General features: G+C 41.4%; 1 protein-coding gene across 1 annotated transcript; it reads right to left on the bottom strand.

The window, feature by feature from the left end:
• Positions 1-459: 459 nt before the first annotated feature.
• On the bottom strand, positions 460-10,437 carry LOC310842379 (toll-like receptor 7). The gene is made up of 3 exons (XM_083734219.1): positions 10,303-10,437; positions 8,018-8,102; positions 460-5,441 (listed from the first exon to the last, which is right to left on the bottom strand). The coding sequence occupies exons 2-3, from the start codon at positions 8,060-8,062 to the stop codon at positions 2,289-2,291; spliced, it is 3,198 nt and encodes a 1,065-aa protein (XP_083590345.1). The 5' UTR covers positions 8,063-8,102; positions 10,303-10,437; the 3' UTR covers positions 460-2,288.
• Between the last annotated feature and the right edge of the window lie 2,756 nt (positions 10,438-13,193).

Raw genomic sequence — 13,193 nt, 5'->3', positions numbered from 1 at the left:
CATAGCAAGACCATAGGATTAGTACAGAGCAGGAAATGTGACTATCATACAATCTGTGTTTGGGTTGTTAACTAAAATGGACTGACCAGCTTCCTCAAACCGGCCACATATACTAGCAACAGGAAGCACCTTTTGGTTAAATTTAAAGCAGGAGAAGAAGTTAATCTACATGACTAACAAAAAACAGTAAAAGTTGTCTATAGGCCAGAGAGAGCTTGAAAATGACCAGAATCTCAAATAGTGACCTTCAATATGTGGGTTCCTTTGACCCACAGGTGGGTCAAAGCTCAAGCAAAGGTGGGTGTCACCAACGTCATTATTTTCTTCTTGTTACGGTGCTGAAAGAGCAAATGGAGGATAATGATAAAGGGAGAAAGTTAGACGGGCAGAAAGAAAACAGACAGATAAGTTGGATGGTTGGAGTTCTGCAAATTTATTCTTCTGCAGCCAGGAAGAGGTTAAGATAAAGTTTATTGAAAGCTAGCACAAGAGTATTCACAACATACTTAAGTAAAACACTGTTAACAATGCTAACATTTACCTTCCATACCAAGCAGATATTTCCACACACAAATAGAAGCCACTCTGGGGACAGAAAAGCAGCAGCAGCTTGTAGTACCACAGAACTGCTTCATGGCACAAGGGGCGAGGGACAATAATATACTATTTCTGGTTTTGGACAACTCTTGTAGAAGCTCAGCATAGCTGAATATAAGTATTTGTGTTCTGGACCCAGATCTTCCAGATTCTGATGTGGATTGTCCAAATGTTATCGGCAACTAAGATTGTTGGCTAAGAGCGATACATTTAAAAGTTATTTTTGATAATCCATTGTGGTGAATTAAACAGCTTCTTATTGTTAGGTTCTACATTAGTATAAGCATTCCGAATAATTATATCAAGAATTTGTACCCAAACCCGATAAAATAGAACAGTAGTGTTAATCTCACATTACTTTTGGGATCAATGCCAATTGGAGTGGAGGGGAGGAATACCTTTCAGGTTTGGGACCTTAAACTTAGAGAGGACCTCAAATTTGATATTTTGACTTTCGATAAGCTTTGCAATTTGCTTTTATGTGATTTGACCAAAATGTGGCATATTTTCTCAGCTTAAAGCTGCAAATCTAAGCAACTAAGAGAAGTAATTTGGTAAAAAAAATTATTTGTTTTTTGTTAACTGTTATAGATGTCATCATATCAAAGAGTTCAAAATGTTCATAAATATTATTAAAATATTTCTGTATTTTAATAAGATTAGACACAAGATTAGACCATGGTGAGTAGGTACTCTCAGACCAGCTGAATATGTAAACAAAAGACTCTGTTTTATGTCTTATTTTTGTTTTCACATATCACCATTTTTATTTTTCTTATGGCTAGCGGTCTGAAAGGCTGGAAGTGGCCCCCTCTGTGAAGAGGCCTATATAGGAGCTTAGGTGGACATGCCTTGATTATCTTAATTGAGGGTTGAGGTCTACATTCCCTTCTGGGCAATGTTCTGGGGGCTGTGTACCCTTGGTGGGCGGGGCCAGAGGCAAAATTGGGCAGAGCAACGAGTGCACATTCTACCTTTCAAACAGTAGGTTAGCTCCTAAGCATAACTCACACATCCAGCCTCCATCTGAGCAAGCAAGAGGCATTGTCAGAGTTCAAGAACCCATTCCAGACAGGTGGAAATACTCCAGGAAGGTGCCAGGAGGGCTGGTTAAGAAACATGGCTTGGAGAGACTCTCAAGGCTGGGGCACCACATTTGGCCCCTAGGCGAGAGGTCCCTATTCCTGGCTTAGTGCCCCCAATTGAGTTTATAAAATGACTTGAGATTTACTGTAAATCAGTGGCTTCAAATGTTACCTAAGCACTACACTGCCCAATACACTGTTCACTCTGTGTAATAATGTATCTTCTGGTTTCTCAAAGATATGTATATACAAGAATAATAAATAGTGGCTTCAGAAACTTATAGCTACAGCCTTTCTGTTCTATTTATCTTTCCCACCTCAGATGTTTAAGAGTATATACAAATCTGCCACAACCTCCTAGCATATCCCAACATTTAGTATCTAAAAAGTTCAGTTGACAAACTAGGCTTTCTTTGCAGCACTTGTCTCAAATAAGCTAAGCTTCCTATATTCCAGCAGCAGGTGTTGAATGTTCCATGAGCTGCTGCTATTCCTTCAAATGTTTTAAAATTTCACCCGGTGCAAAGGCTGAGATTGAGCCTGATTCTGTTCATTCAGTTCAGTGTGGCTTTAACCTACAGAACGTTTTTGTAGAATGTAACCAAGCTATACCATCTCTTTAAAAAGCTTGTTATAGCTCAAGTCATGGTTTGCTGCTAGTGAATTTCTCAAGCATTGCCAGAAATACCACTGAGACTGAGGATTAGTTGGCCATTCAAGGACGGACCTGTTACACAATCTTTTCCTGAGGCGGAGATACTTTGAGGTTTGCAAAACCTTTTCAAGGAACACCAGGATGATTACATCTGCTTTTTCATCCACGAGGCGCTGGTGTGCCAAGTAAAAGGTTGTCTTGAAGTTGCCGCTCGAGATATACCTGTTTGTTAGCACAAATATAGTTTTTCTGCTCTCTTGTATACTCTCAGAAAGGTTTTCCAGGACCGGCTGCCCTGGTAGCCAATCTCTGTCTTCCAAACATAGCTTGAATCGTTTCTCTTTGCCATCTTCTAGCTTTTCAAGTAATTCTTTTAGGACCCACTCATTTACAGCTGCATCTTTCTTATCGTAAGAAATGAAAGCATCATAAATAGCTTTGGACGAAGAGAGGCGTTTATATCCTTTCAAACTGGCAGTGCAGAAATGATAGATGTACCACACATCCCAGAAATACAAGTGGCTGATTACTGGGACCAGCATCAGAGACATGATGACTGAGACAGTCATTAAGTACAGGATCGAAGAATAGTTCAGCTCGCAGGCATTCCGATCCAAGAAAACCACACTTTTACCTCTCCATGCACCTGGGCCTGCACATGTCACATCTGTTGCCAGTAAAGGAATAGTCACATTTGTCTGGTTGACCCATGAGACAAACCACACAAGGTCACAGTCGCATCGGAAAGGATTGCCGTGTAAAACTAATGTGTCTAGTTTGTCAATAACATTCTTGGGGAAGCTGAAATTACTAAGTGTTTTGATTTTGTTAGAACTGAGATCTAGATGTTTCAGCTGGTAGGCACCTTGGAGAAAGTTTTTTGTCAGTTTTCTAATCCTGTTGTTTTGCATGTTGAGGGTTTCCAGGCCCCTGGAGCAGTTGGAGAGCTCACGGGGGACTGTACTCAACTGGTTGTCGCTAAGATCCAAGGTTCTTAGGTTTTCCAGAAGGTGAAGGTTTGCCCAATTAAAACTATTCATTTTGTTACGTGCCAATATGAACACTTCGAGCTTGGGAGGCAACTTCTCAAAAACGCCTGGAGGCAAAAAGGTTAGAGAATTTTCAGAAATGTCAAGAGTCTTTAGGTTGGTCAAGTCCTTGAACAAGGACAAGAATTCTTTATTCCCATCCTGCCATAAAACATTTAAGCGATTCTTTCTAAATTCCAGAGTTTTGAGTGAACTGCTTGCCATCCCTTTATCAGTGGATGTAGAAATCTCATTCCCATTCATGAACAACGTTTTGAGATTAATAAGATTACCAATGAAGCCCAACATGTGAGTGATGCCTTCTGCCTTAAAATAGTAACTATTATCACTGAGGTCAAGAACTTCTAGTTCTTCCAGCTCTTTAAAGGCATTTGAATTTAGCAAGTCAATCCGGTTGTTAGAAAAATCCAGATATTTCAAGTTGGAAAGATATTTGAATTCAGTTCCGTTGAGAGTTTGGCTCATAGCGTTAGCAGACAAGTTGAGGCACTTGAGGAAAGTGAGGTCCTTGAAATCAGAGGGCTTGATAAAAAACATGTTGTTTCTGCTCAAATCCAGCATTGCTCCATAGCTGCTGCAAGAAGTGTCACCAGCAAAAGGCAATGGATAAGCGGCCTCTCTGTCTTTGCACTTGCAACTTCGGCCATACTCATCATATCTGAAGTAATGAATATCTTTCAGCACAACACCATTACTTTCAACTAATGAATGCTTTGGAAGAGAGTTTAAATTACCACTGGATCCACTTGAAATGAGAGATATTTTATTGAAGGAAAGATTTATAACTTTAAGAGCTGGGAAGCTTTTGAACTTAGACACATCAACATTCCTTATGAAATTAGTCCCAAAATCCAGCACACTAAGATTTTGTAGAGGAATCAAATTTTGTAAAGTATGGTTATCCAGTTCCCAGAAAATGAAACCCCTCAAACCTAAGAATTGCAGATTGGTAAGAGTAGAAAACGTCTTTGGTAGCTTCAGATATTGGGAATATGACCCCAGATCAAAATTGAAAGACAAATCCAAGCTTACAAGGTTAGGAAGAGACTTCAGAAAGTCGGCACGCTCAATTTCTTTAGCCAAATAATTCTGTGAGAGATCGAGCACTTTAAGTTTCATAGTATTCTTAAACCACTTTGGATCCACTCTGCGAAGGGAAGTGCTGTGCAGCCGCAGTACTTCCAAGTGTGTTAAGGAGTCGAAAGCACTGGAATGGATAAAAATACTTGCCTGACCTTCGCATTCCACACAGTGATAGGGGGCATTGTGACAGCGAGGGCAGTTGCCACTTAAGTCCAGGATTTTCAAATTATGAAGGTTGGCTAAATCATCCTTACTAATATTCCGAATTATGTTATTGTAAAGGTAAAGTTCCATTAAGGAGGATGGCAGATTCTGTGGGACTTTTGATATGTTATTAGCTTTTAAGGATAACACAGTTAACTTCCCAAGCGCCTGAAATGCTGCTTCATCAATGCTATAGGAAACATTGCAAGGATTGCGGTAATAGCAGTTCTGACCAAGGAAGAGACTTTCTAGGTTACTAAGTCCTGACAAATTATTGAGGCTAAAAATGTGGTTTGCTTCAAGACTTAGAAGACGCAAATTTGAAGGCAGATCCAGAGGGATGGTGGAGAGTTGATTTCCATCTAAATACAGTGATTTTAGTTTGTGGAGTTTGGCAAAACTGCCAGGTTTGATTTGGGGAATCGTGGTACACACCTTGTCTTTTGGCCCCAACATAGTAGGCACACAGTTGCACCTGAAATCAATTTCCAGAAGATTCTTGAGGTTGTTAAAATAGCTTTGGGCAATCCTTGGGATGTGGTTAATGGCGAGTGTCAGGTTAGTAATGTTGGCAGACATTTCTTCTGGGAATGTTGGGAATGTTATGAGGCCACGCTCAGTGCAATTTGCTAGCAAATATTCGCTACCAGCAACCATATCACAAGGCAAGGTTTTGGGGAATTGTGTTGCTGGAACCATCCTTGGAAACAGGAACGCAATGAACATAATGGAGAAAAGCAAACTGGCTGTTTGCTGTAGGTGATTTGCCTAGACAGAAGGGAAAATGAAGTCACAACAAACTCGGCTTAAAAGGCTTCTCTTAGACATTTCAATATTGGTGGCAAAAGCAACAGCAAGTTTTGTAGCACCGTAAAGACACATACCAAAACAATGTAGATTGCAGGCTCCTGCTGTGTGTGAGGCTGTGCATAAACTTTATAAATAAAGTTCAGATAATTTCTACAGGATGCACATACCATAGTGGACAGAGATCAGATTTCCACCCCTCTCTCATCGTACTAGAAACTATGGCTACCCAGAGAAACAAAATGGTGGGAAATTTGAGCCAGACAAGAAAAGCACTTTCCCACACTTGTTTCTCCATTCACTTATAAAGCAAGAGGTTTTGTTTTTTTAATAGAAAGGAATACAAAGGGAAGCAAAGCCAGCCCTTCCTCTTGCCTTATGTCACGGCACTTGGTTAATATTATGTAGTTCTTCTGCAGCCTGGCTTCAACTGGAAGTGATGAGTCAAGCAGAGAACTGGTTGGTGTTATGGAGTACACAAGGCAAAGCATGGGAGAGATTGACTTCACTCCCATTTCAGTCCTTTTTCCATGCAAACAGAGCAAACACCTGCCTAAAATGCATGCAGTTGCCCTGTAACATCTAGTCTGGACCCTCAGTGCCACTGTCAATGTAATGGTGGAGAGGAGCATTCTCTCATTTCAGAATTATTAATTGCAGCTGCTTCCCCATGTCTCAGAGTAGTCAACAAAGGGTTGAAACTAACTAGTGTGATCCCTTTTGCGTCTGGGGAGGGAAAATCATTTTGTTGAACAGCAGGCTATATGAGAGGGAGGGAGAGCTTGCATGTTTTCTGTTTCAAGAGCTATTTGTGGTTTTACAAAATCTAAAACATAGTTTTGAGACATTAGGAGAGAGTATGTTAGGAGAGAGATGCTATCCAGTCACTGGTCACGACAATCACACCAAAATGCACACATCTGTTGCACGTGCAGAGCTCTGAGGTGCAACTTGGGGGAAAAAATTGCATGTGGTCAGAAAAAAAGAAAGGGTTTACCTCCTCTTCAAGGTTTACCTTTTCTTTAATAAAACCCTAGTGGTCCACTGTTAGCTTCTAAAAGCAAGAGAACATAGAACTATCTGTGCTGGATTTGAACTATATTTTAGATACGTATTTTTTTAATTAAAAAAATAGTTGTATATGTCTTTTTTGTTTTTAAATTGATTTATATATGTAATTGTTTCAATCATATTTTAAATCATTTTGAGATGCTTCATAGGAAGCAAGTCATAAATGAAATAATAAAATGAGAATATGTTCAGATAAAACGCTAAACCACAGTATGTTAGCTCTGCTCTCCTTTCTTCTCTCTTCCTTTGATGGTGCTGTAAGGAGGAGATCGGAAGTACCTGCCTCCATTTCAGTGAACTGCAGTTTGTCCTTGGCTCAGTTCATAGGCAACACCGAGCCAAACCATTGCTTAGTGAGGATGCATGAGTGTGCAGGCTCGCAGATTGGATACTGCAGCCATTTTGCTCCCCCAGCCCATCTGCTGCTGCACTGGAATGAGCTAAGTGCAGTGTGTCATCTGACTCTCTCCCAGACAAACCATAAGGAGTAAGCCATAGAACAAACATTGGCTGCAGCTTGTTTGCCTGGGATGAGTCTGTGTGTCAGGTTAAGCCAACCCATGGTTTAGTTCAGGTCCAGGACCAGAGAAGGAGCAAAGCGGTCACGGTTTCCTTGCTGGGGACAAGTACATCTGAGTAAAGCCATAATTTGGCTCACAGTTATGGGTGAACTGGGTCAATATGTTTGAACCAAGAACTGCAGTTTGTTTTAACTATGGTGTATTCCAGAAGTGGGGCAGCTTTGTAGCCCAGGGTGGCAAGTTTCAAAAGCCCACTGCAAGCAATAAGTTCAGATGTTTGGCAAGGACGGAGAGAGAGAGAGAGAGAGAGAGAGAGAGAGAGAGAGAGAGAGAGAGGTGGCAGAAAGAGAGAGAGAATGGGTGGCCATGGTTCTTTTTAGCTCTGGATTCTGCCATGTGGCCCCTGACGGATTATGTCTCACCCACCTTGACAAAATAAAGGCTGTCCACCCTGGTTTATTTAGACAAGCCAGAATTGTAAACTATGGTTTAATTTTGTATTATCTGGACAAACCGTTGCTTAAATTCACAATAGTTTGTCCTAATTTGGGCATAACACATTGGAGATGGAGGGAAATGCTTTGCCCTTAATAGTGATCTTGGGTATATGGCAACATTCCATAGGTAACACCAAACTATGTTGCTTTTTCTCTTTAAATCTATGTTTTTAATGAGGTTGCTGCTCACATGATTTGCCTTTGATTTAAGCACCTGCCCTTGCTGTCTTTATTTGGGTAGCAGCCTTTTGATTTTGATTTTGGGATTTTATACAGTAGTTGACTATTAATAACTAATCTTGCAGTTCAGCCTGCTCCTCTAATTAGAGTTGCAAAGAGCCCAGAACAACACTATGAAACATAATTAACTGCACAGGGAAGGAAATGTGGATTAGTAGATGTGAATGCTCAATTAAGCAGCTTGTCATGTCAGAAGGCAGGTGCTTACCTGGATTCCCAGAGGTGTGCACAAGTATTTCCCCTCTCTTTTCATGGTGTGATCAGTTTCTTGCAATGAAGAACTACCTGTTAAACTGAGGAGGCAGCAGGAGAGTGCATTTTAGAAATATGCCAAGAATAAAATAAATATGGAATTGTTTCTGTGGTAGAATCATAGAACTGTAGAGTTGGGTGGAATCTACACACACACACATATATAAAAAAACACGATGTGAAAATGTTTTTTTTTAAAAAAAAGTTTTGAAAAATGTATTGGATTTTGCATAGCCCACTGTCGCCATCTAGTGTCACATTTGTATATTGCACTTTACAGCACATTTAAAGCATTTTATTTGCAGCTGTGTAGCTGAGTCTTTGGAAAGGCCCACAAGGATCGTCTAGTTCAACCCGCTGCGATGCAGGATCCTTTTGCCCAACACGGAGCTTGAGCCCACAACTCTGATAATAGGCTGAGTCAAGACAGAAGCACTTTCCTCACTTTCAGGAATCACTGAATGAGATAACAAGTGATGTTTACGATTCGTCACAACTTCTATTATAATGTTTATAATTGTATTTTGACAGTTTGGAAAAATAAATAAATGCAGGGGGCCCTGAAAGTGAGGAGACAGACACCCCCTTAATATTTTTTTTAATTTTCAAACAAAATTAGCAACTGCTATTAACAGTGACCTGGCCTGCAGCCGTTAGCAGATGATAATGCATGTCTCCATGCAGTAAGAAGCTTTGCCTGCTACTGTTCTACAAAGCAAAGTCTTTGGTAAAAGTGCAAGAGCAGGCAAAGCTGTGCTGCTGCTTTCTCATCCAATTAAAACTAAGTAGAGATGTGTGGAACAAGCGGAAGCCTAATGGGAGCATGAGGTGGAGCTGCAAAAATAAGGAACGGCAGAAGTGAAAGGCCATACAGAGGGGCAAGGGAGAAGGAGCCGAATTTTCACGTATCAAATCATTGGGCTCCAGATGTGTTGGATTCCAGCTCCTATGACCCCCCAGCCAACTGGTGAGGGCTGCTCTAACCTCTGTATGCTTGACTTAGCCAGAGCCAGTCCAACCTTTGCAGTTGGGAACTCCCCCATAGAAGCAGCTAAAGTTAGTTTTCACATCTGCATTGGTTCTTCTAGGGCAGGAATGGAGAACCTGAGGTGCTTCTCATGTTGCTGAGTTCCAGTTGCCTCAACCCCAGCCAGATGGCCCAGTGGTCAGGGATGATGGATGAACCTAAAGACATAATAAAAAAATTCCTTCCAGTAGCACCTTAGAGACCAACTAAGTTTGCTATTGCTATGAGCTTTTGTGTGCATGCACACTTCTTCAGATACCACACGAAAGCTCATACCAATAACAAACATAGTTGGTCTCTAAGATGCTACTGGGAGGATTTTTTTTTATTTTGTTTCGACTACGGCAGACCAGCACGGCTACCTACCTGTACTAAAGACATAAGAAGAGCCTGCTAGATCAGACCAATGGCCCATCTAGTCCATCATTCTGCACTCACAGTGGCCAACAAGATGTGACTAGATCCTCATCCCTTTAGTAGGGTGATTTTATTGCCCTTTCCATTTTATAACAGAAGCAGCCATGTCAGTAAGATAAAGCCAGCTGCAGCGACAATATTTTGTAGACCAGGCATTGGCCCTCCAGATGTTTTGGGACTACAACTCCCATCATCCCTGACCACTGGTCCTGTTAGCTTGAGATGGAAGTTGTAGTCCCAAAACATCTGGAGGGCTGAGTTTGCCTGTTCCTATTGTAGACCATCAAACTAGCAAAGTTTTGGGCTTAGAGACCAATCCAACAGGTCCGTTTTCTTGCAAGGTTTGTATCTGTCTCACTCTTTTTACCCAGTTTCAGCTGACTGAGTCACAAGTTATAATAAAGCCGCACAACACTAACTACTCATCACTTGACCCCTTTTGGTATCTAGGTGAGTCTAAGGCTGTTATCCTCATTTACTACGGAGTTCAAAGGTATGTCACTTTTCTCCAGAGATAAATGTGAGGTTTAGCCTCTGAAGTTTTCTGGTCCCTAAACATTGGGTTGGAGAGTCATTTTTTCCAAACCAAATAACCTATGCGTTAACTTCCTGTTTTAAAGATACAGTAAATAGTACTCATTATATGTTTATAAAACACACACCTTAACAGAACGTAGCAGATGGGAATAGAGACGAATACAGAAGAAAATGATTCAATTCTCAAAAATACTTATTGCACTCAAGAGTTGCCTCCAGATACAAATGCTTTCAAGAATACAGTTAAAAATTGAACTTACCATTCTATGAAGGATTTTGAGGAGTGCTGTGTTAGATGGAGAGAACAATGAAATAAGCCCTTCCAACTTCAGGTCAGGTACAAAATACAGGGAGAGAGCACGAGAATTCACCAATTGAATGATTCTGTCACCTACTTTGGTACTTTTTTCGTTTCTCACCAGGAGACAACTTGCTAAATTAATACTATGTGAGGCAGCTGTCACCAATGCTCACTTCCTCAAAGGTAAAAATAGTGTGGGGAATTGTTGTTTTTTTTGTTTGGGTTTTTTGGTTCTTAAAAAAAATAATCCTACATTCTCTTCAAAGCATGAACCTGCCATTGCAATGCAAGTGTACCTGGGCTGTGCTGCTTCAGAATGCAGGTTGACACGAGACTCAAATGTTCTTCCATATGTAAGAATACTAAATAATAATAATTAAAACTCCCCAGCATGGGAGGGAAATGGATAAGCTAGAATCCTACCCACTGACATCTAACTGCATTGTGCTGAGTGAGGAGCAGGCTAGAGTGGGACAACCCAGACACAGGTTGATGATTTCACCGAGATCTAGGCCGTAGGTGGGTTTTTTGGCCTGCTTATAAAACATAGGTAATATGAATATAAATCGTACTGAGAGGTGTTCAGCTGCTAACTTTTATTCTGAGTAGATCCCTTGAAGTTAATGTATGTGGCTAAGTTAGGTCCCTTAATTTCAGTGGAACTACTCCGAGTAAGATTTAGTTGATGAATAATCTCCGCTGTGTCATATGGTTGAGAAATGATAACTTCAGAGCCGATTCAGATTCCTCAGTTACTTCAGATAACTTCAGATTCAGAGGAATTAGCCTAGGCAAATTTTATACAAAACGCCCCCTAATCCTTTTGTCTCTGAATCAAAGTAGTATTTAAATGCTTGTGGATAAAATCTGTGCTACTGGATTTTGGCCAATCTTTGATACTGCCAATCACTAACTACAATAATAATAATAATAATAATAATAATAATAATAATAATAATAATAATAATATAACAACAACAATCCTACCGAAACCTAGGAAGATCTCAACTGCCAAGTCTTCTTTCCTTTCACATGCTTGCCAATATTTTATTCCTCCCCTCCTCCTCACGTGTTTAGAGCAGCTAGCAAGCATCGTTACAGTTTCAGTTCTCCGTGAAATGAAACTTAAGTTTACAAGCTAGGCTTTCTTTCCATGCAATACTCATGCAGGTGTGACCTCTTGTACGAAAACCTGTAAATGGTGTTTCTTACATAATCATGTGCTGACTTGAGGAGGAATACACTGGACATCAATAATAGTTCGTCTTAAGAAGCCTGTATTTATGATACTGAGGAAATACTCCATTAAAGGTAAAGCTTTCTCTATAGACTACAGGTCTGAACTGCAAAAACTGTCTAAGTTCTGAGGCTGGGAGAAGGGCAGCCTTCTGAGATAATACCTATGAAATAAATAATGGTGATGAAATTATATCCCACCCCTCTTCCCAAAGAAGCCCAGGGCAACAAACAGTGGTGCTTCTTCTTCCTGGCACCATTTTTATTCTTAGTTCTCAGCCATTCTTAGTCCTTATCTGCCCACTTTGCTACTTAATCTGCCGGCAGTGGGACAGGCTAGAGCTAAAACTAGGCATCGTCGCCTCTTCTCTTTCTGCCACCCCCTTTTCTCTCTCTTCCAATGGGCTGCCGGGGGGGGGGGGAGAGACACAGACCACTCTTGCCAGAAACCTGAGCTTACCATTTGCAAAGGGCTTTTGATCATTGGCTGACAGCGGAATGCAGCCTTGAGCTGCAGGTAGCCCACTGCTGGGAATAGACCATAGTTAAAACAAGCAGTAGCTCCAAGTTCAAACTTACTGAGATGGTTTGTGCACAGTGCGAATTCAAACTATGGCCTGGTGTGAGCGTACAAGTGTGCTGACCCCAGCAGATTTCTTTCAGAAATAGCTTTTATTAAAGATTTTCTAGGGTTACAAAAGTAGGTGCATTGCCTGTTTTCAGGTCATAGGGTCTTTTCTACAGTTTCGATGTGAGATGTGAAAATTGTATACATTATAAGGTTGGGGGAGAAGAAAAGTAGGGAGAGAGGGCTATGTGTCCCGTCCCCCAAGCATCACTTGGGGAGGTTTTCTTTCTAGTTATTTAATAGTTTTCATGGGCAGTGAGGGAGCTCAGGGCATGGTTGGTTGCCTTTAGTTGACTGCACTAAGATTTGGGTCTGTGTTGCGCTATGTGTGTAACAAAGGGGAGGCCATATTGGTGTGAAGGCGTCCTCTTTTATTTGCCCATTTCAGTTTGTCGGTTAGCTCTTCTAGTAAGGCTGTTTCCCATACAATTTGATACCAGTGGTCCATGTTCACTCCTGACAGGCATCTCCAATGTCCAGCTATGATGTTTCTGAGGTTATGAGCTCTTTATAGTGTGAATAGGCATTACTGTCCTGGAAAATATTTACCGTGTTTTTCGCCCTATTGGATGCCCTTTTCTGCCTCCAAAAATGAAGGGGAAATGTGTGTGCGTCCTATGGGGCAAATGCAGGCTTTCACTGAAGCCTGGAGAGCGAGAGGCGTTGGTGCACACTGACCCCTCTTGCTCTCCAGGCTTCAGGAAGCTGTCTGCAAGCCTTGCGCGCCTGGGGGGAGTTCCCGCGGGCTTGCAAGGCTTGCGGGCAGCAGCCTGTTCTGGGGGCTGGTGAAGCTTGGGCTTCCCCCGCCCCAGCCCCGTGGCTGGGGGGGGGGAATATTTTTTTTATTATTTATTTCCCCCCCCCAAAAAAATGTGAGGTGCGTCCTATGGGCCAATGCGCCCTATAGGGCGAAAAATACGGTAATAGGCTGGAGCCACAGCTCAACTTAGCTCAATAAAGTTGAACCATGGCTTATAGTTTGTCTC

The sequence above is a fragment of the Podarcis gaigeae genome (assembly GCF_964106915.1).
Source record: "Podarcis gaigeae genome assembly, chromosome: 4".
Taxonomy (NCBI): Eukaryota; Metazoa; Chordata; class Lepidosauria; order Squamata; family Lacertidae; genus Podarcis; species Podarcis gaigeae.
This window is presented reverse-complemented; position numbering and strand designations above follow the sequence as displayed.